Source organism: Camelus ferus, chromosome 22 (assembly GCF_009834535.1).
Source record: "Camelus ferus isolate YT-003-E chromosome 22, BCGSAC_Cfer_1.0, whole genome shotgun sequence".
Taxonomy (NCBI): Eukaryota; Metazoa; Chordata; class Mammalia; order Artiodactyla; family Camelidae; genus Camelus; species Camelus ferus.
This window is the reverse complement of record NC_045717.1, coordinates 27225980-27253479: the sequence shown is the minus strand read 5'-3', so window position 1 is coordinate 27253479 and position 27500 is coordinate 27225980. Positions and strand designations below refer to the sequence as shown.

The 27500-nt window shown below is 56.2% G+C and overlaps 1 protein-coding gene and 1 non-coding gene across 5 annotated transcripts; both read right to left on the bottom strand.

Annotated features, from left to right (window-relative positions):
- Positions 1-210: 210 nt before the first annotated feature.
- On the bottom strand, positions 211-27461 carry SHC2 (SHC adaptor protein 2). Of its 4 annotated transcripts, none has more exons than XM_032466216.1 (14): positions 26873-27461; positions 15712-15782; positions 13975-14035; positions 13762-13881; positions 11998-12051; positions 11826-11877; positions 11601-11727; positions 10597-10759; positions 9956-10013; positions 5858-6007; positions 4867-4896; positions 4448-4763; positions 2136-2269; positions 211-889 (listed from the first exon to the last, which is right to left on the bottom strand). In XM_032466216.1, exons 1-14 carry the CDS (start codon positions 27380-27382, stop codon positions 726-728), a joined length of 2010 nt encoding a protein of 669 aa, XP_032322107.1. In that variant the 5' UTR covers positions 27383-27461; the 3' UTR covers positions 211-725. The 4 variants fall into 4 exon arrangements, with proteins under 4 accessions (XP_032322107.1, XP_032322108.1, XP_032322109.1 ...); XM_032466218.1 differs by having other exon boundaries at positions 755-889; positions 4453-4763; positions 26873-27460; XM_032466217.1 differs by lacking the exon at positions 4867-4896 and having other exon boundaries at positions 26873-27457.
- On the bottom strand, positions 5177-5248 carry TRNAT-AGU. The gene has a single exon. It is a non-coding gene; the product is annotated as a tRNA-Thr (tRNA).
- Positions 27462-27500: the final 39 nt, after the last annotated feature.

Sequence of the window (27500 nt, the reverse complement as noted above, 5' to 3'; positions counted from 1 at the left end):
GTGTGTGCTTTTATCTTGGAATAAAACAGAGCTGTCTGAGAAACACTCGGGGTTCAGGGAGGGTTCGGGGAGAGACAGACTGCCTCCCACACCCTCCCCTAGGAGGGACACACCCAGGGCCTGGCTCTCTCCTCCCCACCTCCCCCAGGGAGATGGACCCTGACCCCTGACCTGAGAGGGCCTCTTAACGTGCAGGAGGGCTCAGACTCCTCAAGGTCATTCCCAGGTTTAATTACAAACAGATTCCAAATGTCCATCCAGGTTGACAGCAGGGAGGGCGGGGCCTCACAGCCACCTCCGCCAGGGGCCACTGTCCAGGATTTGCCAGGATGCCTCCCTCATCCCAGGCGAGCCACAAGGCTGCCCCTTCAACATTCCCCATCAACACATCCACACCAGCACTCGGCCTGGGCTGAGGACCCAAAGCACCTCGATTCCTCCCCAGAAAGACAACTGTGCACGGATTTTTCAGGAGGAAAGACTGAGCCCAGCCAAGCCAGGAATCCCTCTCCATGCCAGGGAGGTGAGCTGATGTCCAGCCCTGTCAGGGACCTTGGCCAGGGCTCCCAGGTACGTGGCTGCTTTTTGATATATTTTCCTTAAAGGCGAGAAAAGGTTCTGTCTTTGGTATATGCACCCTCACTCCAGGTGAAAGGTGCAGGCAGGTGGGGGCTCAGCAGGAGAAAGGGGTCTGGGGCCCCGTCTCCTGGCCCAGTTGACCCAGCTCAGGGCCACCTGGAGAAGGAAGATTCCAGAGACCCACGCAGAGGAAGGAGAGACAGCGGTGGTTCAGGCCCAACCAGGGTCCAGACAAAGGCTGAGGAGCCCCTAAGGCCACGACAGGGGCATCGGGGAGCAGGGCCAGGACCCGCGGGCTGAGAATCACCACCTGGGGGAGACAGTGAAGGAGAGGCCAGGGTCAGCAGAGACAGCATCAGAGCCCTGGGTTCAGGTGTCAGAGTCCTCAGTTACAGGGCAGCAGAGTGACCCAGCGACAAGCCTCAGACTGGGAAGGGCCAGGGCTCAAGTCCCGGCTCCTCCATGTACTTGCTGTGTGACCTAGGAAGGTCCCTTAAGCTCTCTGTGCTGCTGCTGCTTCTGCAAAGTGAGAAGCTATTAACAGTACCTGTCTCAGAGCTGCGTGGGAGTCAGCACGTAAGTATGTGGGGAGGAGCACAGTGCCTGGACATAGCAACTTCTGCATTAGCCGCTATTATTACTGCCATCAGTGTTGTTTCTCGGGTCACAGACAACTTAGGGGGTAGAGGGAAAGCAGGTCGTACCCTAGCGCCTGCACCCACAGCCCCGTGGCATCGCAGATCACTTCCGGTGTTCCCTAGGCCCGCCCCAACCCCTGAAGCCCTTTCCTGGACTGGGAATCCCTTCTCTGCCTGCAGCCGAGGCCTGGCTGAGGGCAGAGAGGAGGCCAGCCCAGTGGGGGAGGAGGCAGGAAGGAGGCTGTTGTCATGGGGACAGGAGAACAGCCCAACCTGGCCCAGAAGCCTCTGGCCTTTGGGGAAATTCCACAGCCCCTTTCCCTGCCGGAGCTGGGTCCCCAGCTCCCAGCTTTCCTCCTCCCCAGAGTTGGCTCGCCCACCCCCTTACCCCCCTGCACCCAGCTCAGCAGCAGCCTCCCTGGCCTAGAGGGCCCCCACCTCATCCCAGACCCTCCCTCTGAGCAGAGAGACCCTGGAATCACCTGGACCTTCCTGTCCTTCCCCGATTCAAAACTTTCAGGGGCTCCCAAAGTGGCAGGCGCAAGGTGCACCTTCTCCCCCATCCACCTCTCATCCCACACCGGCCCCCCTACCCCGGACTCAGCCATCCTGGGCCCTCCTCCGGCGTAGCCAAACGCCGCCTCCTCCTAGAGATTTTTACCACCAGTTCAGTTCAACCCAGAGTTACCACAACAACTCAGGGAGCGACTGCTGATGGGGACGGGGTTTCCTTGTGGAGTGATGGAATTTTCTGGAATTAGATGGGGAAGGCTGCACAGCACTGTGAAGTTACTAAAACCCTCTGCATTATGCCCTCTGAACGGATGACCTGTGTAGTATGTGCATTCGTCTCAGTCTTTAAAATGAGGAAAACCTGGCACACGGGGGCATGCTGGGAGCCCACGTGGACGTGCGCACCTGGCTCAGGGCTCCCGCTTGACCGCGCCGCGCAGGTGCAGCTCGCTCCCCGCGGCCACGATGGGCTGCCCGTGCTGCAGGTGGTAGTCGACCAGGTGGCTGATGCTTTCGAACAGTGCATCCTTGGTCCGCACCTGTGGGGCCGGGGCCTCTGCGTCAGCACCACCAGGAGCTGCGTTTCCCAAGCCCTCCCGGCGACTCTGACGCCTGCTCAAGTCTGAGAGCCTGGGTCAGAGACTTGCCTCATAATCCCAGAGCTACGTGTGCACCCAGGCTCCAAAACCACCAGCACTCCAGGGCCACGCTTCCTATAGCGGGTTGAACAGTAGCCCCGGAAAGACACATCCACATTTAACCCCTGTGAATGGGCTCTTATCTGAAAAAAGCGTCTTTGCAGATGCGGTTAAGTGGAGGGTCTGGAGATGAGGTCATCTTGGATTACTCAGATGGCTCCAATCCAACAAATGGTGTCCTCATCACAGAGACGCAGAGAGAAGCCACCAGAACACGGAGGCAGTGACTGCGGTGATGTGTCAATGAGCCAGGGAACCACAAGAGTTTGTAGCAACCACAGGAAGCAGGGGGAGAGGCCTGACCTGGACCCCACCTCAGAACCTCAGAAGGAACCAGCCGGGCCAACACCTGGGTCTCGGACTTCAAAACAGGGAGAGAACACATCTCTGTGGTGCTAAGCTGCCCAGTTTGCGGTCATTTGGGAGAACAGCCCTAAGAAATGAACACACCCTTGGAACCTTGTAGACATACCTCCGAACACCAGAATCACCAAATACAAAACCACCCTGCATCTCAGAATGGGAAAGTCTGAACATCCCGGGGTGCAGACCTGATGCAACACAGAGACCCTCTGGCCCTCTACTGCCCAACTTTCCTAGGTGGGGCCAGGCTCACAGGACACAGACCACCTGGGAGTGGGCTTCCAACGCACAGGCTGGGCCTACGGCAAACCACCTGTCTCCACGGTACTGGGGTCAGGGCCCTGGAACCTGCATGTTAACCAAGAATGCGAGGGGGTTCTGAAGCCTCTCTCCTCCTGGAGGTCTATTTAACAGAAAGGGCATCATGCCAGGCAGAGATCAAGGCTGTGAGCAGTGCGATCAGACATGGGGGAGGAGGTGGCTCCAGGAACTGAAAGAACCGGCCAGGAACCACGGCCCCACCTGGGCCAGGCCACACACCCCAGCAAAGTTTGCCCTCTGTGGGGACAAGGAGCACAGGTAGCCACCAGGGCGATGCCCAGGATTCAGGTGGACACAGTTGAAGCACATGGTAAACCCTGAGAAGCCCCTGAACACCCTAAGCACCTGTCACCTGGGAAACAACCTCTAAAGCCCGAGGCCCTTGGATACTGGCAAATGCATCAAAACCCTAGAACTCCTTGTAAATTATAAAGTGCTTTGTGGACCCGAAAATGCTTCAGGAGCTGTTGAGTGCCAAACTGCATGGACTCACAGCCACTGTAAGATGCACCCCTATTTTATCTACCACAGGAGAGGATAAAACTTCCACGTAAAATAATGGTAAAAGGTCAAAGATGCAATTTATGGTTAAAAAAAAAATCCAGACTTGAGATGTCAAAATGAGAGAAAGAAAAGTGTATTAGAGGACTGAAGCAATTTGGTAACTTGCACACCCTAAAACTCCTTTGAAAATGAAATGTGCTTTGTGAACCCTAAAATACATTATAAATGGAAACTACCATATTTATCATTCAAAGACATCACATTTGTAAGACGCACTAGTGATGACAGAACGTGGGGGGAGGGTGCATCTTACAATGGGTGAAATTTGTAAGCCCTGAAAGGCCTTGAAATTGGAAAAGCTTTTATAACCCCCCAAATGCTTTATAGACTGGGAAACCCTTTGTAAACCTAAAAGTCTTCTTAAACTGGAAAATACTTTGTAATTCTAAAGTACCTGGTAATGGGGAATAGAATCTGTAAACAAAAAGCGTTCTGTAATGCGGATAGTACTGCATCAAACCTATAGGGAGCTTGGAAGGGGGAGCCCTGGGCCTCCTGCAGAGAGGAGGAGGGGCCCTCCCCCAGCACCACCCTCCCCACACTGGCTCTGGGCCCTTCTTCACCCCTCAAACCCCTCCCCCCACCCTCAACCCCCTTCCCGCCCCTCCCTTGCACCACACCTGCCCCCCCTCCCCCGCCGCACTCCCCCCACACCTGCTCCTGGCCCTTCTTCACCCCTCAGACTCCTTCCCCCACCCTCAGCCCCCCCCCCCCCCCCCCGCGCCCTGGGCCTCCTGCGGAGAGGAGGCGGGGCCCCTCCCCCGCGCCCACCTTACCACGCCCTCAGGGTCCACCAGCAGCAGGTGCTTGGGCTGCCCCGCGTGCATGCCAGTGAGGACGTACTGTCCGGGGTTGGTGACACTGTCGCGCACGAGGAAGTCCCCGTCGGCTCGAAGCAGTTTCTCGGCCGCCCGACGGCTCATCTGGCCGTGGTACCAGGGCTCCTGCCGCAGCTGCTCCTCGGTGGGGGCGATGGGGGCTCGGCGGGTCGGGGGGCTGGGCCACTGGTCCTCCACCGGGAGGGGGGCTGCCGCAGTGCCCGCCGCAACGGAGCACTCATGCAGCCTCAGGGCGTCCTCAAAGGGTCCTGCGGGCGAGGAACGTGCGGGAGGCCAGGCGGGCAGCTGCCTCCTCGGGGAGAGAGGGGCCTGGGCTGGGGGCTCTGCTCCAGGAGTCTGCCCAGGACTCACCCTCTGAACTGGGCAGCACTGACCGAGCACCTAAGGGGCATCAGATCAGACCTTGTCATGTCACTACTGCAGTGCCAAGATATCGAGCTGTCAGATGGTGGGCAAGGGGCTTTGCACTCTTGCTGAAGGAAGAGGTTTCCAGCTGGCCTGGGAGCTCCTCGGGGACCTCCACCTAGGGAGGTGTCCTGGGGGAGGGAGATGACCCTGCCTGGGCCAGCACAGAGCCAACACACCCACGGTGCTTGTGGAAGGGGACGGAATTGGTGTTGTGGGAAAGAAGGAGCGAATTTTGTTGTTGTTTTTTCTTGAATGGAGGTACCAGGGATTGAACCTAGGACCTCATGCATACTAAGCACGCACTCTACCACTGAGCTATACCCGCCCCTCAGAAGGAGCGCATTTTGGACACAAGCCTCCTCCGCTCGGCCTCTGGCTGGGGCATCCCAGAGGGAAGGAGGAGGGGGCTCCACCCTCAGCTGGTCGCGCTTTCAAGACGCGTGTCAGGCCTCCCTCCTCAGGCGGGGGGACCCCCAGAGAGCAAATGGTCCCTCCCCCACGAGACTGCGCTTCATCGGAAGGGGCTGGGGCCTCCTCCCCAGACCATGGAGTCACATGAGCAGGGAGTTTACATTCCCTCATCAGACTGGGAAGACCTAGAGATGGGGGGGTGGGCGACCCCCACCCCTAAGACTGAGGCGTCCCACAGAGAAGAGAAGCCTGAATCGCCCCCGCTACACAGCCGCTCTTTCAAGGTATGAACTGGGCCCCTCCAGTCACACTGGGGACGCCCACAGAGAGGAAGCTGGGTTACCCCCAACCCCCGCCCCCGACTAGAGGGTCCCCCGGAGGAGGAGCCGCCAAGACTTCCCTATCCTACCGGGGAGTCCACCGGAAACAGGCTCCCCCCACCCCCACCCCGCGACCCCATAACTTCTCCCAGGGGAGAGGGCTGGGTGGGCACCGCCCCTCAGGCTGGCTGGCCCCCACGTACGCATGTCGAACAGGTCCCTCTGGGGGCTGTCCTCGGGCTGCAGCGGCTCGGGGCCGTCCAGACCCTGCGTGTTGACGTACAGGTGGTCCTCGTAGTCTCGGGGGCCCCGGGCGTCCGCCTGCACGTAGCCGTCCCCAGGCGAGGCTGGCGCTGAGGAGCGGGAGGCGCTGGGGGTCAGCCGGGGAGCCCAGGGGAGGGGCCCTGGAGGGGAGCCCCGCCCACACCCGGCTCCCCGCCCACCTCCCCGACCGAAGGAAGCCACGCCCTTTCCGCGCGGCGCCCTCAGGGGTGTAAAACCCCATGAAGGCCCAGCCGCTGGCCGTTGGGGCGCGGAGGTCCACACCAAGGGAGGGGGCAGCTGCCCCCCAGCCCTCCACCGTCCCTCTGCCAGGCAGGAAGGTGGCCCTGGGGCCAGAGCTCCCAGTTTGAAGAGAAGCCAGAAACCCGATGTTTACGTTAAATCTCCGCATTTAAAAAATAGTAACAGTAAAACTCTGTTCTCCCTGCAGTTATGTTATCAACATGACACATAGGTCATTGGTTTGCTTGTGCTCTGTTTTAGGGTTTGCTCACTCTTCTTTCTTTCTTTTAACTTTGTTTTTGAACGGATAAAGCATTTTCATGGTTCAAAGGCCAGAACTCCACTACCAGGTGCCCTTGGAGGGTCCCATTAGGATTTTGCTGGGTCAGGACCCCTGTCCAGCCCTGTTCCCAAGGCCTCACCCACGCTGTATTATCCGACTGTTGGACTTCCGCTCACCTGGTGGGTGAGAAATGGCACCCTGGGGGAACTAGATTTCCATTTCTCTTATTTGGGGGAGGGAGGGTTATTAGGTTTCTTCATTTATTTATTTGTAATGGAGGTACTGGGGATTGAACCCAGGGCCTCATGCATGCTAGGCATGCACTTTACCACTGAGATACACCCTCCCCCACCTCCATTTCTCTTATTCTGAGCAAGGTTGAGCATCTTATCCTATTTTTTCCTTAGAACTGTCCATCCATTTCTAAAGGCCTCCATTTTTACTCTTTGCAAGGGAAATAATGATTTTTTAATACACTGCATGGCCAAATCCAGCCCAAGGCCCTGGAGCTGTAATGTCTCTTCATGCCAATTGTATCATTAACCCTCACAGGCATCTGGGCTCACATGCCAACTCCACTCTCTGTGCCCGTCTCCTCCTCTACAAAATAGGGGTAGCATCTTTATAAGTAGGGGTGAAGATTAAAACCTCGGGCAACAGTTATGGTTCAACATGAATGCCAATGCTGTTCAGGCCCTGGGTGGTCAGTGGGGGCAGACGGACCTCAGCCGAGGCTTCCCAGTCTGCACAGAGGAAGCACAAATCCACCCCCCCACACACACCCACCACCCCCGCCTCTTAGAGTCAAGGTAGGGTGAGAGGGAGGAAACCGGGTTGCCTGGAGGGAACTGGAGATCGTCATTCTAAGTGAAGCCAGAAAGAGAAAGAAAAGTACCATATGATAGCACTTATATGTGGAATATAAAAGAAAAAGAATGAACTTATTCACAAAACAGAAACAGACTCACAGACCTAGAAAACAGACTTATGGTCACCAGAGGGGAAAGGAGGTGGGAAACGATAAACTGGGAGTTCAAGATTTGTAGATACTAACTACTATATAAAAAAATAGATAAACAACAAGTTTCTACTGTATAGCACAGAGAACTATATTCAATATTTTGTAGTAATCTATAATAAAAAAGAATATGAAAGGGAATATTCATATGTATATGTATGAAACATTACGCTATAAGCCAGAAATTGACACAACATTGTAAACTGACTATACTTCAGTTTTTAAAAATGGAAAAAAAGCAATCAAGCAAGAAAGAAACCTGGGTTGCAGGAGTCCAGAGAGAGAAAATTCCTGGGCATTGGAGCTGGGGCATTGATGTATCAGTAGGAGTTCTTGGTCAGAGAATTGGGAAAGGCATGACAAGAACTGATGACATCATGTGCTAAGCCTCAGGGGTAGAAAATTATAGTGAGCCCTGGGAGTCAGGGGTGAGCAGCCAGTGTCCCAGAGAAACAGTAGACTAGGGCCACATTAGAGCTGGGCACCTACTGGGTGCCCAATGCCATGAGCGTTCTTTAACCGCAGGCACTGAGAGCCAGTGAGAGTTCTGATGCTCGGCAGTGAAACACCCAGATTATTTGGGAAGACCTAAAAAAAGCTCAACACAGATTTTTGCAAGGCTGAGAGGAAACAGGCAGCCACAGCAGGGCTGGCGGCCAAACAAACCACCCAGCCACATTGGGGAGCAGTTTGGCCGCTTCCCCTACTGTGACTAAGGTGCACACTCTGCTCCACAGCTCAGTGTCCACAGGAGGGACACACAGGGGGCATCAGAGGGTGTCTACCGCCATGTATATGAGTGGAAGCCATAAAAAGGGGGCCACGTAGGAAGCAAACTCCAGGGACCGGGGAGCAGCACACAGCTGTGCAGAGGATGCGCTGATGGAGCCAGAGCCCCAGAGGGGGCCGATGGTGCCTGCAGCCTGCCTCCAGGGGCCTCACTTCTTTGCGTGCCTGTTCCTGCAAAGTCTGAAAGGAGACACAAAAGTGCCTGGAGCAGGTGGCGAACTTGGAGCTGGGGCAAAGGAGAATTTAGCCATCTCTGTCATTTTAAATATTGTAATAGAATAGGCCGAAAACCCAATCATTTTGTTAAAAGCTCAAATTAGCTGGTGGGATGTAAATTGAGAGGGTAGCTGTGTGATTTCTATGAAATGGGGCGCCAGCTGCTCTCCTGGGGATGGACTCTATTAAGACTCGTGAACACGGCTGAAGGGTGGACACCCACGGCCATTCCTCGCACCACTGCCATCACCGCAAACCCATGGAAAATACCCAGATGCCTGTGAGTAAGGGGCAGGCAAAATCAACAACGTCCTTCACATGGTGGAGTACTACACTGTGGTGAAGAAGAATGGTGGTGGCTGCTGTGCAGGGGTGTGGGGAGAATTCCAAGATGGATTGTTACCAGGGGAAAAGCAAGGTGGAAGCAAGGATACACCACCATCTAAAAAACGGAGAAAGCAGACACTACCAAAAAATAAAATTACAGGCTAATATCTTTGATGAATATAGATGCAAAAATTCTCAACAAAATATTGGCAAACCGAATCCAATAACACCTCAAAAAGATCGTACACTACAATCAAGTTGGATTCATCCCAGGGTCACAAGGATGGTTCAACATATGCAAATCAATCAATGTAATACACCACATCCACGAAAGAAAGGAAAAAAATCACATGATCATCTCCATAGATGCAAAAAAGCATTTGATAAAATTCAACACCCATTTATGATAAAAACTCTTACCAAAGTGGGTATAGAAGGGACATATCTCAACATACTAAAACCTGTTTATGACAAACCTACAGCCAACATAATACTCAACGGTGAAAATTTGAAAGCCTTCCCCTTAACATCTGGAACAAGACAAGGACGCCCACTCTCACCACTTCTAGTCAACACAGGGCTGGAAGTCCTGGCCACAGCAACCAGACAAAAGGAAGAAAGAGAAGGGGTCCAAACTGGAAGGGAAGAGGTAAAACTGTCCCTATATGCAGACGACATGATGCTATAGACAGAAAGCCCTGAAGGTGCCACGCAAAAACGACTAGAGCTAATAAAAGAATTCAGCAAGGCAGCAGGACGCAAGATTAACATAAAAAACGGGGAAAGCAGTATCTGCTTGAGTTGGCTTGAATATACATGCAAAATTCTGGAAAAGTAATGGGAACCTCAACAGTGGTCACCTGATTAGGGAGATGGATAAAGCTAATAGGGGCAGGGTGACTGCTTGTCACTGAGTATCTTTTCATACGCTGGTGTTTTGAACCACGTGATGCAGTATCAATGCCCAAAATGCAAGGAAACCAGTGTGCACAGAGAAAAAAAAAGCAGATGCTGTCAAATCTCACAAGAGCTCGGGGAGTAAACACAACTCGTCAGTGAAAGCACAGTGACACGGTGACACAAAGGGGAGAAGCATGTGAAGGGTGGTGGGGACTGGGGGGGGGGGCTGGGCACCCGACAGTCCAGAGAGTGGCCCATAGGTACCTGAGGGGCCCATGTCCCACTGCAGGCCGCGGGTGTCTCTTCGAGCAGGAGATGCTGCCTGAAGAAAAGAGCAAGGGGTTCTCCTGCTGTGATTTTCAAGCACAGCCCCCCAGTCTCCCACCCAACCCTCCCCAATGGCCCGTAGCACCCCTCTTCCCAGCACAGCCCCCCAGTCTCCCACCCAACCCTCCCCAATGGCCCGTAGCACCCCTCTTCCCAGCACAGCCCCCCAGTCTCCCACCCAACCCTCCCCAATGGCCCGTAGCACCCCTCTTCCCAGCACAGCCCCCCAGTCTCCCACCCAATCCTCTTGTAAGTCAGATGTGAAGCCCAGCTCTGAACCCATCCCCCACACCCGGGTCTCAAACTGTCCTCATGGCCACCGCACAGCTCTGCTGCAGCCTCACTGGCCTTCTCCACTCAGAAGGCCTGCCCCTTGGCACAGGCTGCTCCCTGCTCCTGGATGTCTTTCTCTGCACTGCTCTCCCAGGCAACTCCTATTCACCCAGCAGAGCCCAGCCCAAAGTGTGCCCTCAGGACCATGACCATGCCCTCAGGACCTTTGACCATGGCCAAAGTCGGCCTCCTGTCGTACATTCTCCACTTTACTCGTCCATCCCCTGAGGCCCACAGAGGCTGACCTGGCCGAGGGCTCCAGGGGTCCCGAGCGGGCAGGGCTGTGTGAGGGCGAGCCTGGAGTCCACCAGACCGCCCAGGGGCGGCTCCTTCCCCGGGATGCTGTTGTAGTAGTTGTGTTCCAGCTCCTCCTCATCCCCCCAGGCCGAATCCTCCAGCCCGGTCAGCCTGCAGACAGGCAGGGGCCCCAACATGCGATGGGAGTGGGAGAAAGAGTGGGGCTCCCAAGAGGGCACCAAGGCTCCAGGCTGAACTCTGCACGGTGGAGGAGGGGGGCACAAGCCAGGTCCAGGGACCCTGAACCCGGTCCTGCCATCTGAGCCTTGGACCTGGACCTGGGTGACCTCTTCTGTCTGTCAGAGGGGGTACTGCACACGTCTGGGCTAAACTGCCACAGGTCCTCAGAGGACAGGTCCTCAGCGGGGCGAGTCCTCGCACTGTCTGCCTGTGCGGCGCTGCTCAAGTGCACAGTGGGCTTCTGACCAATCCAGGTCTTCACCACTTACACTAACACGCTCCTGTCTGCTCAGATACTCAAATAGCCAACCACAGGCCACCACCTGGGTCTGCCCCCTCCGGAGCTGAGCAGGGCCTCCACACTTCTAAGCCTCAGAATAGTAAATGCTTAAGAAAGCACTCAGAGAACAGTTGATGACATGTCAGAGATGAAATTCAAATTTTGGTGTCTGTAAACAGCAGGCTGTTGGCACACGGCCCTCAGACATGATCACACACCCAGCTGGGCTGCTCGTGGCTGCAGCCAAGTGCCCTCTGCAGAAGTGCTGGCCGCCCAGGAGACTCGTGAAGACCCCAGGACTGCGGCCCACTGGCTCCCGAGCCCTCACCTGGCCAGGAGCGGGATGTTTTCATCCCGATTTTACAGAGGAAGAAATGGGTCCAGGGGCTGAGCCGCGAGCCACGATGGGACTCACAGTGAGGAAGGCACAAGGACCAAGCCCAGGGGGAGGGGAGGGCAGAGGTATGGGAGGATAGGGCAGGCGGGCCATACCTTTCCAGGGGCAAAACCACCTTGGGGGGGCTGTGCAGGTACTGTTTGAAGCGTAGCTCGAAGGCTTGCCCCACGGTGCTGATGACACTCTGGGCCAGGCCCTCGCAGCACTCCAGGATGTGGCAGGCTGGAGGGCCGTGATCTGGCATCAGCGGGCCGCCCCAGCCCCCGGACCCTGACCCCGAGCCCACCCCCACCCCCACCCCCACCCCGCTGCAGCCTCACCTCTCTGGTTGATGGGGTCCTTGGCCACATAGGCCACGTAATCCGCCATGTCCTGGGGAGACAGGGCAGCAGGGGAGGGTTCCCAGCACCCTCCTCCAGCACCGCAGGGCAGGGGTCTCAGGGCTGCAGGGACCAGAGGGGCCAGAGGTCCACCCCTAGTCCCTGGCCTTACCGTGTCGCCACCCGATGCGAAGGAGATGGACTGCATGTGGTGGTTGGCGATGATCTGTCCGGAGAGAGATCACCCGTCACAGGGCTGACGTTTCAAGGTCGTGGTGGGTGGGGAGTGGGGGGTCCCAGCTAGTATGAGACCAAGTCCACAGGGATGGACCAGAAGGACAGGGTTGTGGGGATGGACACGTCCCCTTGACTGGACTCCAGGATGACCAGGAGTCCAGCCGGACATGGAGCCCTGCAGCCAGGACAGGACGCAGAGACCACGTATGTGGGAGGACAAGCCCGCCCCTCCCTGGCAGACACCCTCACATGTGACACAGAAACGCACTCGTGCTAAGATCCTCACACAAACCACACTCTGGCACACATGCACAGACACACCTTGATTTGCAGATACTCAGCGTCCCACACACAGATTCCACACACCAGCGCCAGAGACACAATCACTCACACATACTCAGGCACTCTCAAGCCCACCTTCACCCCTGACACATCAGCACTGGCCCTCACACCCTCCCACACAGACACCCAGGCGTAGCACTGCCAGACACAGTCACACACTCGCCCTCAGACACACGCCCCACGCAGCCATGCAGGCATCGAGGAAACTCAAGCAAGATGCACCAGAGGCGTCTGACTCTGCCCTATCAACCCTGGCAGCGCCACCCGTATGCTCGTTTGCACGCTTATTCTCATGCTCACTTACATCCGTTCACTCATTTGCGCGCTCATTTGCATCCACTTGCTCATTTGCATGGTCATTTGCATTCATTTGCTCACTCACATGCTCATTAGCATCTATTTGCTCATTTGCATGCTTATTTACATTCATTTGCTCATTTGCATGCTCATTAGCATCCATTTGCTGCTGCCCATTGCTGTCCTGCGTGGTTGTGTCCCTCTGAGACCCAGTGAGCAGCACAGATGGCCGAGCAGGGCTGAGCCCATGCACCAGGCACCTCCCCAAGCCGGACACCTGCCCAGGAAGGGCCCCACTGGTGTCCTGGTCTGCAGACAGGCAGAGTCCATGCAGAGGTGGGGGGGGTGCATGAACGTGCTGGCAGCTCCCCTCCGCACCCACACTGCTCTCCTCCCCAGGGCTGGTCCAAGCTCTCCTCCCTGGGGCCCTGGCTCCAGCTCCCCCCACCACCCCAACCTCATGCACCCACTACAGCCCACAGCCGGAGGTTATCGCTCACACCAGACTACAGTCTTCCTGCTCCAGACTTCCCAGGATCGCAGCATTCTCTGGAAGAATCCCAGTTCCTCACCATGACCCTTGCTAACCTGTCCAGCTCCACCTCCCCAGAGGGTGACCTCTGCTCAGATGTCCTCTCCACACCTCCTCACTCAGCACCAGCGTCACCAGCTCGAGAAGCCCTCCAGGACACCCAGGCTGGGTCCCAGTACCTCATGCTCACTGCCCTGGCCTGGCCTCACAATCCCACTTGGAATTTGAGGTTAGTCCCTCATTTCTGCAGTTTTATTGTGGTCATTTTTTTCCACCATAGATTCCAAGCCTCCTTGGCACTGCAGACATTGGGGCCAAGTCCTGGGCACTGTGGGGTGTGCCGTAGCCCCCCGGCCCCTGTCCACTCGATGCCAGGAGCCCCCCCCAGTGTGACACCTGTGGGCCCTGGCCCAGGGTGGGGCCCGGCACGTGTCCAGGTGAGCAGTTCACACCAACACCTGCGTATGAGTCCACAGACCTGGCCCGTGAGGGCTGGCGGAGGCTGAGGCTGGGGCGGGCGGCACTCACCTGGCGCGTGGCCGGCACCGAGAGGTTGAGGCCATCGATGGAGATGCTGACTGCAATGCTCATTCCTGCGAAGCGCAGGTTGCTCTTACCCAGGATGGAGGCCAGCGCCTTGTTGGGGGCCTGAGAATGAGGGCAGAGGGCACGGGGGAGCTGCACGGGGCAGCCTGGGCACCAGGGAGGCTCCCACCTGGGGATCTTGAGCCCCTCGCCCACCTTCTTCTTCCAGGAACCCCTGACGCCAGGCACAGCCTCATGGAGTCGGGTGATGGCTTCCCTGTGGGCGGAGGCAGGAAGGAGGCTTAGAGAGCTTGCAGGGGAGGGGCAGGAGTTCAGACAAGGGTGGGGGTCAGAGGGAGATGGGCTGAGGAAGGGGTGCAGTGGATCCCGGGATGGGGAGGGGCCGAGAGGACGCTGGGTACCTGGAGGCATGGAATGGGGGCTCCCGGGGCTCCCCGCCCCCTGCCCCACATGCACCTGGCCAGTGCCCCTGCCCTCAGCTCTGACCAGCGGATCCCCAAGCCACAGCCTGACCTGAAGTCACAGGGGTCAGATTCAGCTAACACAGCCCTCGAGCCTGAACCCCAAGTTCTGCATGGCCACAGGCTGGTCAAGATTCCCATTCGTGGCATGAGAGGATGACCTCTGCTTTGGGCCCCCAAGACAGTGGCCAGGGAACTGACCCCTCAACAGTAGGGGAGAGACCTCTGCAAAACCACTAATCTCCGAGAAGGGACTGGGACTTGAAGGTCAGATGGACGTACAACAAGCTCTCAACAATGTTGGTGTCTCGAGGAGAAACTAAGCCTTCACACTCTGCAGAGGGGAAGGTAAACGGTGCAGTAGCTCCTCAAAAAGTAATGCACAGGACCGGCACTCGGCCCAGCAACCACTCCCAGTGCACACCCTAGAGACCAGAAAACACGCTCCACCCAGAGCCTGCACACGCACATCCACAGCAGGATGACTCGCCAAAGGGTAGACACCACCCAAATGCCCATCAAGTGAGGATGGATAAACAATGTGTCCCTCCACACACTGAATGTCACTCAGCCGTGAACAGGAGAGCAGCACTGACCCTCGCTGCCACGTGGACAGACCCTGAGAGCACGACGCTCAGTGAGAGAAGCAGACACAGAAGGACACACAGTGTGTGACTCCACGGATGTGAAACGTCCAGAACAGGCCAGTCCCCAGACACAGGGAGGGGGCTCCTGGTTGTCAGGGGCTGGGGGGGGAGGGGTTATGCTAATGGGGACGGGGCTTCCTTTAGGGGAGGTCAGACTGTTCTGGAATTAGGTAGAAGTGATGTTTGCATAGCTCTGCAAAGATAGCAAAAACATCAAATTGTACGCTTTGAATGGTGAATTGTTTGATATGTGAATTTTGTCTCAGTAGAGATTTTTTTCTGTCTATAGTGAAGGGACTAAGTATTTCCGACGTGCAAGAAGATGTGGGTCCCTCCTGCCCAAGCCTGGCTGGACCACAGACTCTTGACTCGGGTCCAGGCAGCTCAGAGCATCAGGAGATCGACGTGCCTTCTCTGCAGTAGACGGGCTCCCAGCCCCTCCCAGCCCCGACCTGAGTCACCACCTGAGTCGGCCAGACCCGGCCAGTCCCACGACGAGCTGGGGTGTCTTCAGCACCCCTCGTGGGACCCACATGCTCTGGGAGGGATGGGCTGTCATCTCCACATTACGGAGAGAATACGGGGTCTGGAGAGCATGGGTGACCAGCGGTCGGTGACAGAGCTGGGACTCAGCCATGCTGGCCCTGCCCAAGACCATTCTAACCCTGCGCAGCTCTGCTCCCTGACTCGGGGAGGGAGCTGCCGCTAAGGCCGCCACCTTCGACTCCAGCACAGACTGCTACCCAGCAAAGCCATACAGCAGTTCTCTCAGCAGGCAGAGTGGAGATGCCCGGCCCCCCAACAGCCCGGTCTCAGAGGCTCACCTGGTGACCTGGGTGCGAGTGCTGAAGTCCAGGGAGCGCATGGAGCGGAGGACTTCGATGCAGCCCATGTACTGAGGGAAGAGAGGACAGGGTCAGCCCAGCAGCACCCTCCTGGGGACTGACTGTTGAACCCATGTCCTCCCTCTGGCGACATCTTCACCCTCCTCTCCAGCCATACACAGCTTGAGCCCTTGTCTCTGTCCTCATAACCCCACCCTTGTGGCCCCAGGGCCTTTGTACCTGCCATCTGCATGCGGTTCCCTTCCCCAACCTATCTGTAGACCGGTTGCCTCCCCATCTCCAGGGTCAGGGTCATCTCCCCTGGAGCCGCCCACCCTGACCCTAAGTAAGCTGCTCCACGGAGGCCAGTGGACTCCGCCAGGCTCAGTCCAGCCTGTCTGTTCATCCTCTTTCTGCTCCACTAGAACCTAAGCCCGGGAGGAGCAGATGGCGGTGGTCCTGCTCACTTCTGCATCCCCAGAGCCTGGTACAGGGCCTACAGGTGGATGGAGGCCGTCCGGCCCATGAAGCCCAAAGCATTGACTGTCTGACCCTTTACAGGACAAGTGTGCCGACTCCTGCCCAGACCACCACTCCACGGACGGTAATTCAGAGACTCCGAGAGAGGATGCGGGGCCGTGGGTGGGGGCAGAAACAGCCAGCAGAGCACCCGGGGCTCACGTGCTGCCAGGGCGAGATGAGGACTGGACAGTGGTCAGCAGTGCCCTCCCACGAGGCACCCTGCTGCAGCGGGGGGGGGGGGGGGCAACCTGGTGTAGCCGGTGCGGAGGGCCCTGTGGCTGTGTCTGTCATGGGAGCCAATGCATGTGAACCACCCAGAACAGGCACACCCACAGAGACAGAGAGTAGGTTCACAGTTGTCACAGGCTGGGGAGGGGGCTTCCTATTGGGGTGACGGAAGGTTCTGGAACCAGAGAGAGGTGATCGTTGCACAACCTCACGTAAGAACTAAATCCCACTAAGCTGTACACTCTGAAATGGTTAGTGGTTAATTTAGTTATGTGAAATTTTACCTCAATGTTTCAAAACCAATAAACGCACAAACGCTTTGACCCTGAAACTCCACTTTTAGGACTTTGTCCCAGATACACCAGCCAGTGGGCTATCGATGTGTGTATAAGCTGCTGTGTGCAGGGCCCACACCCCATCCTTCCCTGCAGGGCTCCACGCCCCTGGCCCCGGGGCACCTGCCACCCGCTCTGGTTCCCTATGCCCTCCCTCGGCCTGCCCGTCCCTTCCTGCTAGGACCTGCAGCACAGAAGGAATTAGCAAGAAATTGACAGCCCAAAACTCAACACATCTAGGGTTGCGAGGTCCAACACAGGATGTCAGTTAGGTTGGAATTTCCAATCAATGATGAATATTTTCTAAGTAAAATAAAGCAGGAGATGGTGCGGGGAGGTACAGCTCAGTCATAGAGCACGTGCTTAGCATGCACGAGGTCCTGGGTTCCATCCCCAGCACCTCCACTGAAAATACATACAAAAATAAATTTGAAAAGACACATGCACCTCAATGTTCACAGCAGCACTATTTACAATAGCCAAGACATGGGAACAAACCAAATGTCCATCGACAGCTGACTGGATAAAGAAGCTGTGGTATATTTATATGGAATGGAACACTACTCAGCCATAAAAAAAAAAGAATAAAACAATGCCATCTGCAGCAACATGGATGGACCTGGAGATTGTCATTCTAAATGAAGTGAGTCAGAAAGAGAAAGAAAAATACCATATGATATCACTTACATGTGGAATCAAAAAAAAAAAAAAAGGACACAAATGAACCTATTTACAAAACAGAAACAGACGCACAGAGAACAAACTTATGGTCACCAGTGGGTAAAGAGGGCGGGAAGGGGTAAATTGGGAACTCAAAAACTGCACCTCTTAAGAAGTGATGGAAGTGTTAGCTATCTTGATATTGGTGGTGGTTTCATGGGTGCGTACATCTTTCAAAATTCATCACATCGGACATCTGAAATACGTGTGGTTTACTGTACAGGAACCACACCACCATAAAGGTGTCTAAATATATATAAAACCTAATTGCCTCCCCCCCCCCAGAAAAACCTGGACACCAAATGATGCAGGAGACATGCTTATACTGAAAATTACTTGTATTCATTGGAGCTTTAAATTTAACTGAGCAGCCTGTATTTTTGCTAAATCTAAACAAATCGTGGTACTTGGAAGAGTTTGCAGCTGTGAAAAGAAACAAATTTAATGTATTTATATGAAATTATCTCCGAAATATAGCATCAAGTGACAAGAGCAAGATGCTGACTGGAGGGCACGGTGTGTGCCTCCTGTGTGGACAAGTGGGCCAGGGAGGAGCACACGTGTGCACAACATGTGTGTACAGTGTGTGTGCACGTGCACGTGTGGGTGAGTAGCTTTAGCAGGACACAGCGGCTGCTTCTGGAGAGGGGAACCAGATGCTGTCTGCAGCCCCTAAACATGGCCACAAGTCACCCCCTCCCCCTCCAGGCCGTGGCTTGGCCATGACACATGCGAGGCCCAAAAGGCACTTGTCGCTGGAGCTGGCTCCCTTGCTGCCCTGGGGACCCGGAACCTGCTGGGCCAGCATGCGGGATGCTGAGACATGCAGCCCACCCCCACCTCCCCAGCTGACATGGAGCCACTCTCCACGTGATCTAGAAGACCATCCAGCCCCAGTCAACCCACAGAATCACAGAAATAATAGGTGTTTGTTCTTTTCATGCCCTAGGTTGTGGGATGGTTTGTTACACAGCAAAAGTTAACCAGACAGTGACTAGGGGAAGAGAGGGAGCAAGCCAAGCAAAGGTACAGGCAAAGGGAACAGCAAGTACAGGCCAGACCTGGGACCGAGCTCTAAGAGGCAGGCTCACTCCAGAATGGCTGGAGCAGAGAGGCAAGGGGTCGCCAGGGAGAAGAGGACGTGGGGCCCTGGTGCTGTGATGAGGGGTTGGGTTTCATTCTGAGCAACTTGGGGGGCCTGCTTGGAGAGTTTTAAGCAGGGGAGGGGGTGAACTGATCTGTCTCACCTTCATTGGAAGGATGATGGATGGATGGATGATGATGGATGGATGATGGTTGGATGATGGACTGATGGATGTTGGATGGATGATGGGTGGATGGATGATTGATGGATGGGTGGTGTATGGATGGATGATAGGTGGATGATGGATGGATGATGGATGGACAGATGGATGACTGATGGATGATGGATGGACAAGGGATGGGTGGACAGATGGACAGATGGATTGGCATGGATTATATGCCAGGTATGTGTTAGACGTGCGGAACCTCAAAGAGAATCAGCTGTGGTCCCTGCCCCCAAAGCAGACTCTCACACTGAGTGGACAGCTTTGGTGGGGTGCTGGCCACTCAACGAGTACCTTCCCTCTAGCCAAGCATGAGTCTAGAGGGGTGTCGGTGCTGCCAGGCCGCAGGGTGAAGGGTTCTAATCCACCCTAATTAGTGTGCAGCCCACTCTAGTGTGGCTGAAATCCTCCTTGTGCCCCCAGCCCCACTCTGGAGGAAGTGGAGGCATGACTCAACAGCACAGGACAGGAGATGCAACCGGGGCCCCCATCCTGGAGGGCAGAGCGCAGGGACTACAACGGCAGGGCAGGGAAGCAGGTGGCTGGGGCGAACACCTGGTAGTGATGACGCTAAGCCACTTGTCACAGGACAGGTTCCAAGCACGCTGCGTACACAACCTCTTTTAACCCACTCCACCCAAACCTCGTGCTACAGCGACAGTACTACCCTCAGGAAACAGAGCCCGAGGACAGCAAGCAACCTGCTGAAAGTCACAGCTGGTAGGCAGCACAGGCAGGCTCTGAACCCGCACCCTGGGCTCCGCAAGTGGTGGGGGCCTCAGCAAACTGCGCCCTCAGGGGCCAGCGGGACCCCGTGTTGCCAGAACACCCAAAATCCAGGGCTGTTTTGGGAAAGCCCCCAATTTGTAAATGATGACAAGAATTTGAATTTTTATTTTTAAATAGAAGGCAGGAAAAAAAAAAAAAAGGCAGAGGTCAAATTCAGCCCAGGCCTACCCATAAGCATGACCTCTGACCTAGAATCCTGAACTCTCCAGAGGCCAGCCCAGAAGGGTCTGTCCACATCGCCACCCCCAGAACCTGTGAACAGGACCAGACACTGGAAGGGAGTCTTTGCAGACAGAATCGGGTCAAGGATGTCAAGATGAGGTCACCCTAGATTTCAGACAGATGACCTTACAGGAGGAAGGCAGACAGGGTCTGAGACACAGAGGCACAAGCAGACAGTGTGTGGAGCTACAAGCTGAGGGCTGTGGCCCCCAGAGGCTGGGAGAGAGCCTGGAACAGACCCTCCCTGGAATTTGGACTTCTAGCCTCCAGAACCAGGACAGAATACATTTCTGTAGGGTTTTTTTTTTTTTTCTCCCAGTATTTCTCCCTTTCTTTTAAAGTATTTTTTTATGGAGGTACTGAGGATGGAACCCTGGACCTTGTGGTGATCAATCCTTAGGCACCGGAAGGTCTAGGGGCCACGTGCTCACGACCATGAAGTAGTTAATTTCTTCCATTTGGTGGTGGGTTTTAGCATCTGAAAAACTCAGGAAATCTGCATGAGACCCTGTTCTCTGGGTCCTTCAGAGAGGGGCTCCACGGAGGATCTGGGGGATGGTCTGTCCGGGGAAGGCCCCACAGGGTCCTGCTCGGTGACAGTTTTACGATATTGAATTACTTCTCAATTTTTTAAATGTGTATGAGGGAGAGAGAAAATTGCATATTGCTACCGTAAACCTCAGGTTCGATGCCTAGCAGTGTTTCCTAATAACCAATAAATAAACATACAATTATCCAACAGAAAGCGTCCATCCGGCAGGAACTGTCCGTGAACGACTGCCGGGCACCAGGCTACCTGCAGAGTCTCAAAGCCCTCCCCCAGGCCATGAAGTTCAGGGACAGGCAGAGCTGACTGTCGGGGGCTGTGGGGGGCCAGCAGGGGGGCCTGGGCAGCCTGGGGCTGGCACTTCACCGCACGATGCTGTCCCTTGGTATCAGAAGTCTCACCAAAAAAGTCCATCCCCACAGACCCATGTTAATTATAAAAGAAACAATGGGGGCCTCTACCAGGGAGAAAGGTCACCTTAACAGAGTGCATTCATCTCCTGGGGTGGTCGTAACAAAGCACCCACCCTGGGCGGATAACTGTCTCCCAGTCCTGGGGCCAGACATCCAGAATCCAGGTGTGGGCAGGGTGGTGCTCCAGCCCAAGGCCCCAGGGGAGGGTCCTTCCAGCTCTTCCGGCTCCGGGGGCGGGAGCTGGCAGGCCTTGGCTTGCAGACACATCACTCTGGTCTCAGCCTCTGTTGTCATGGCTTCTCCCTGGGCATCTGTGTCCAAACTCCCCTCTTCCTATAAGGACACCAGTCATAGGAGGGCCCATCCTGATCTGGGGTGACCTCTTCCTAGATGACTGCACCTGCAAAGGCCCTGCTCCAAATACAGTCACATTCCAAGGTCTGATGGAACAACTGTGGGGACGCCACTCTCCTCAGGACCCCAAGTGATCAGAGTTCCAGCACCAGTGCTGGGACACAGGGCACCCCTGTCTCTGGACCAGACACCCTGAGGAAAGCAGAGCACATCTCCCCGCTCCCCACCAAAAACACACAACCTGGACCCTATGTGTGAACACCGGCAGAGGGCCCGCTCACAAGCTGGCTGGAGTGGACTCCTGCAGACGCCAGTCCTGTCCCCAGGGACGTCAGGACACTCCGCTAGGCATTCGCATATGCAGAGCCCTTTAGGGTCACCACAACCCCAACCTAACCCCTAATTTTACACAGAACTGGAGCATTTAGGGCATTTTTGGTTTCTTTTTCTACTGTGGCAAAATATACCTAACATTAAATTTACCATCTTAACCGTTTTTAACTGCACAGCTCAGTGGCATTAAGCACATTCACGCTGTTGTGCAACCCTCCCCACCACCGTCTCCAGAGCTTCCTCATCTTCCCAAACTGAAACTGTCCCCACGAAACACTGACTCCCAGCCCCTCCCCCAGCCCCAGCCTCACCGTCCACTCTCTGTCTCTGTGGATGTGACTCCTCCAGGGACCTCCTGTGAGTGGACTCAGTGTGTGTCCTCCTGGGTCTGGTTCTCTCCCTGAGCACCACGTCCTCAATGTGGTCCACCCACGTTGGAGCAGGTGCCGGAATCTCCCCCCTTTTTAAGGCTGAGTCATAGTCCACCGTGTGGACGGACCACATTGTGTTTGTCCCTTGTGGACACTTGGGTTGTTTCCATCTTTCGGCTGTTGTGAGTGATGCTGCTGTGAACGTGGGTGTGCAAACATCTAAGTTCCTGCTCAGCTCCCATAAAAGAAAAACACTTTCTACCCTAGATGTGTGCACACACACACACACACTCACCCTTGCCCAACGTTTCAATCGTACATTCTATTCCTCATTCTCTTTTGGGTGTATACAAAGGAATGGTATTTCTGGATCATATCGTAATTCTCAATACACTCAACTTTTTGGTGTGGTTTTAATATACACTGGATTTAATGAAACTATCTCGAATATTGAGAGGTGGCTTTATTTTGTGTCATTCTGACTTTACCGGGAGTTGTCCACTATTTTGGAAAATCACACTGCCTGTAGCAGCTCTAATGGTGGCACTGAAGTTGCCAGAGTAACACCCTAGATCCATGTGCAGCTGCTGTGTGAACGGCAGCCTCTGTCTGTGTCGCTGCACCTCTGAGAGAGGGAAGCCTGCACAGCTGCGCGCTGAAATATCTGCTAAGTTGCTGTGAATCGCTGTCTTTGTGTTTCTCCTTTTTATTGATGTTTTATTACATCACATTGATTTTAGGGGAAATAAATGTGCATATAGGTGTTACATATGTTTGGTGTTCATTTCAAGGTGGAGGGTTCCAAAACACTGGTTATAAATGCGTAGGGGGTTAATCCAACAGGACTGCAAACAATTGGCTTAAGCTGCCAGTTCTCAGACCTGAGTGGATGTTGGAATCACCCGGGAGGCTTGTACTACACTGGTCACTAGGCCTCCCCCCAGGGTTCCTGACTCAGCAGGCCTGAACATGTGCACTTGGGACAAGCTCCCAGATGCCTGGGCACCACACTCTGCTCATCACTGTTCAAGCCAGTTTGGTGGCCCACCTCCCCTGCCATGAATGGAGTTGTACATCTCTGGCCAGTGAGGTGTGGGGAGAATGGAAGGGAAGGTCTTCTCTTCTTCCAGTGGATGTGGTTGGATCTGCATACGACAGCTGGTGCTGCAGCCGCTATTTTGTGACCATGAGGAAAACTAAGCCAGCATGGTGAAGACAGCAGTGCAAAAAGATGGAAAGACCTGGATCTTCAGGAATAATAATTCAATAAGTCATTGAATTAATCCACCCTGGAGCCATCCTACCCCTGGCCACACCCCACCCCTCGCCTTCAAGGAATAAGCTGCATCTGCAGCTAAAAACACCTCAGCCCAGTTAACTTCCCACCATTCCCACCCCCCCAACCCCCCAGCCTTCACACCACCTCGGAGACCTGCCTTCAGGAAAGACAGGGCCCCGAGGGCAGCTCACGGGGTCTCTGTGCCTCAGTCCACATCTCCCTGGGGAGAGGACACAAGTGAGGGAACCTCGACAAATGGAAAGGGCTTGTTTAGTGGAATTTTCATACGGAAGAGCCAGGTGTGGAAGAAAACGGGATGGAGCTGTGGGCTCAGCCCAGCTCACTTGCTGGGTAACAGCCATGCGTCGCTCGGACGCCTGCCCCTTCCGACCTGGTCTGAAGACCCAGGGGACATGTCCACCTAGAGCTGATGGCCCAACAGGGGGCCACGTGCCCAGGCGGACACTTGAAATTAAAGTGAAGCAAAGTTAAAGCTGATTCCTTAGCTGCACCAGCCCCATTCAAGTGCTCGCAGCCGCACGTGTCCACCAACTGGACAGCACGCATCTAGAACATTCCACGTCACAGAGCGTCCCCCGGGCAGCACTGGTCTGGGCTGATCCCCAGGGCAGCTTAAGGAGCATCACAGGACGCAGTGGGGGAACATCCGGGAACAGCGTCCTCATTCACAAAAGATCCCGTGGGAAGAAGGCTCATTCCTGCCAGGCGAGGGGACAAGGGCACTGACGTGACACAGAAGGCTCAGCAAGGACTCCCGAAGCAGCCGTGACCACGTATCACAAACCCAGCGGCTTGAAGCAACAGAAGTCTATTCCTTCCCACTTCTGGAGGCCGGACGGATGTCTGCCACCCAGGCGTGGGCAGGGCGGGTCCTTCTGGAGGCTCCAGGGAGAAGCGGCTCCTGCCTCTTCCAGCTTCTAGAGGCGCCGCATCCCTGGCTCGCGGCCCGCCCTCCATCCTCACCGCCCGCCAGCAGCGCAGCATCTCCCAACTCTCTCTGACTCTGACCCTCACGCCTCCCTCTGATGAGGACCCTGTGATGACATAGAGCCCCTCGGGAATCCAGGGTCACCCCCATCTCAGAGGCTTTAACCCCACCTGCAGAGTCCCACTCCGCCCCATGAGGTGACAAGTTCATAGAACCTGGGACCAGGATGGGGACGTCTCTGGGATCGTTCTTCTGCCAACCACCCTGTATTTGACTGTCGGCAGAGTTTGGGTTCTGTGAGAGGGGCCTCAGCTCTGCCCCTCTCCATGCCTCGGTTTCCCCACCCCACAGAAACATGGACCGCACATCCCCTCTCGGACCCAGGATGGGGCCTTACAGGCCCTGCAGGGAATGTCTGCTCCCGCCCTGACTTCACACTTCTCTGTGAACCAGGAAAGGACTATCTGGCTCTCACAACACCTGGTGGATGTGGGTACAGGGAGGCAGAGGGTCCCAGGGGAAGGGAGCTGGGAACTGAGTCTGGTTCAGGCTCTCTGGGGCCCCGCCTCTCAACCAGCAGGAGTCAGAGCTCCTCACCCATCAGCCAGCAAGTTCCGTGGGCTCGGTCTCCAGCAGGGGCACTGTGGCCCCCTCCCCACGTTGCCTGGGCCCAGGGCTTCCCTCCTCGCTGACCATACCTAGCTTCCCCCAGGGTCTCTCCACCCCACCCCAGCCCCACTTCCACAGGGCTACAGGAAATATCCTTTCAGCATCGACTCTGCCTGGCTCCCCTGCTCAGAGCCATGCCAAGCCAAGCCTCTCGCCACAGTAAGTTCAGTGTCTGTCCTCTCTCCATCAGCTCCACCGCGAGGGTCTCCTGCTGTTCCCAGAACATGCAAGCTCACTGCTGCCAGAGGGCCTCGCACTTGCTGTGAACTCTCTCCCCAGGCGTTTCATGTCCGGGGCCTCCATGGCTTCAGATCTCAGCTTAAGTGTCATCTCCCAAGAGGCGCCTTCCCCACCAGCCCAGCTAAAGCAGCCACTGGTCTCTTGTTCTGACATCACTTGGCTTTGATTTCTGCAGAGCACCTACCAGTATCTGCCATTTCCCTGTTTGTCTCTTACTTATTTACTGTCAGTCTCTCCCTCTAGAAATCTAAGCCCCCTAAGGGCGGGTATCAGATCTTTCTCATTGCCGACCACACCGCCACTGCCTGGCAGGGATAGCCACACACTAAATCTTTGCTGCACTAATGAAAGCGTCAAGATCGTTGGAATAATCCAGCAGCCTGCACCGCGACAACGCGAGTGTCTGAACTCTGAGCACACCTAATCCCCACATCCATGGCCAATGGGTAGACATGGTTTGCCCCGGAGAGGGTGTGGTGTGAGGCCCAAGGCATCACCCACGAAACATCTTGCTACAGAATCAGTCTTGAAACCAGTGAAGCTGGGATTCAGCAAAAGAAGGGACTGAAGGTCAAGTTAGAAGGCACCAGGAGAGAAGAGATAGGTCCAGGATGCGGTGCTGTAGGCCTGGACCACACTTGTAGGAGTGAGTGTCTGGGACTCACGGAAAGTCAGGGCCACCGGGGGCCCCCATAACAAAGCACCACATACTGGGGGGGGGCGGGTCGAGGGGAGGCCCTTCCCCCTATTCCAGCCTCTAGTGGCGGTGAGCGGCCACCCTGGTGTCCCTTGGCTTGTGGCTGCACCCCTCCATTTCTCCCCTATTGTCACGTGGCCCCTCCCTGTGAGTTTGTGTGCAAACCTCCCTCTACTTACAGTGACACCAGTCACTAGGGTGGCCCTAATTCAATGTGGCCTCATCTTAATCCGATTACACCTACAAAGACTCTATTTCCAAATAAGGCCACATTCACAGGTTCAGAAAGTCGTGAATTTGGGAGGGACACTACTCAACCGAATACTGGGAGTGGGGGGAAAAAAGGTGTTGGGGCCGTTTGTAAAGGAAACAAAAATGTAACAACCAAATGCAAACACATAAACTTCCTGGATCCTGGTCCCTAGAAGCAGACTGCAGGAATGTGACAAAGACCTGTGGGTCTGTAGGGGGTCAGCCATCTGGGAGCCCGAGTGGAGATACGTCTCCGACTGGCCTCCCACGGGCCGCTTATCTCCTGATGGTTCAGCAAAAACGACACACGGGGGCAGATACACTATCCGGAACGTACAACGTTAATGGGCTGCAAGTACGGGCGATCCACTGGTCCTACTCTTCTGTAGGAAAGGTTCATTTAAGCAAAACCGGGACAAACGAAGACCCGTTTCTTTACAGCACATTCCAAGTCCCCAGAGTCTCGTATCTCGAATCCTGGGGCCTGGCGGGGCGATGGCCCTTCCCAGATACCCCTTCCCCGCGCCCCTCAAGGTCTTCGATTCTGCTGAGGGGCGCTTTCGGTGGGGGTCTAGGTCGCAGGACGCCCCCACCCGGGTCCTCACTAGCTAGACTCTCCAGCCAACCGGAATGGGGACTCTGCTTCACCTGCGCATGCGTGCCCCCCTCCCACCTGCCGCCCTCTCCCCGCTCCTCCCCACGTGACGCCGTGGGAACCTGGACCCCACCGCCCCCCTCCGGTGGGGGCTGCCAGCTGAGGGCCGGCTGGCGATGGGGGTCTGGGGCGATGGAGAGAGGAGGCGGGATGGAGAGGAGAGAGCTGGCTCTCAGGGTTCAGAGTGTCCAAGAGAAAGAAGTGGGGGATGGGAGCCCTTGTCCCCAGGCTGGGTCTCCAGCGAGGATGGGATCCCAGGGGTCTCGCCGGCGCACTCACCCGCACGATGTAGGAGACCCCAGGACCCAGGACCCTGGCGTCTGGGTGTAGCCAGCCGTGCGCCGGCTTGTGGATGAAGCTGCCTTTGCGGATCCACTCGTCGGCGGCGGCGTCCGGGGGCCCGGCCGACCCCCGCGCGCCCCGCGGCCCCCGCGCCCCCCGCGCCCCAGCGGCCCGGCAGCGGCTGAGAGCAGGCAGGGGACAGGGCGCCATGCAGCGCGGCTCGCAGGCGCCCAGGACCGCGGCCGCCAGCGCAGGGACGCCGGCCGGACCAGCCGGCTCGGGCTCGGGCTCGGGCTCGGGCTCGGGCTCGGGCTCGGGCTCGAGGTCGGTGGCCCCGGCGCCCCCGGCTGCCCGCGCCGCCGCTGGGCCGCGGCCCAGGAAGCCGGAGGGGGCCGCGAACTTCCACTGCGGCATGCGCGGCAGCAGCGCGCAGAAGGTGGTGGGCGCCTCGGGCTCCGGGGGTGCGGGGGGCGCGGGGGGCGCGCGCCCGCCCGGACCCTGCGTCATGGCCGCGGCCGCCCGACCGAGCCGGACCGGGCGCTGCGCCTGGCGCGGAGGAGGCCCTCCCGCTCCCTCCCGCTCGCTCCCCGCCCCCGGCCCGGTGATGTCATCCGTCCAGCCCAGC

Coding starts and splice junctions, on each gene's coding strand:
- SHC2 (XM_032466216.1), bottom strand. CDS start 27,382: ATGACGCAGGGTCCGGGCGGGCGCGCGCCCCCCGCGCCCCCCGCACCC. Junction 13,882..13,974: donor GGGGTTCCTGGAAGAAGAAG/GTGGGCGAGGGG, acceptor CCTCATTCTCAG/GCCCCCAACAAGGCGCTGGC. Junction 10,014..10,596: donor CCCCTGGAGCCCTCGGCCAG/GTCAGCCTCTGT, acceptor TCTTTTCTTCAG/GCAGCATCTCCTGCTCGAAG.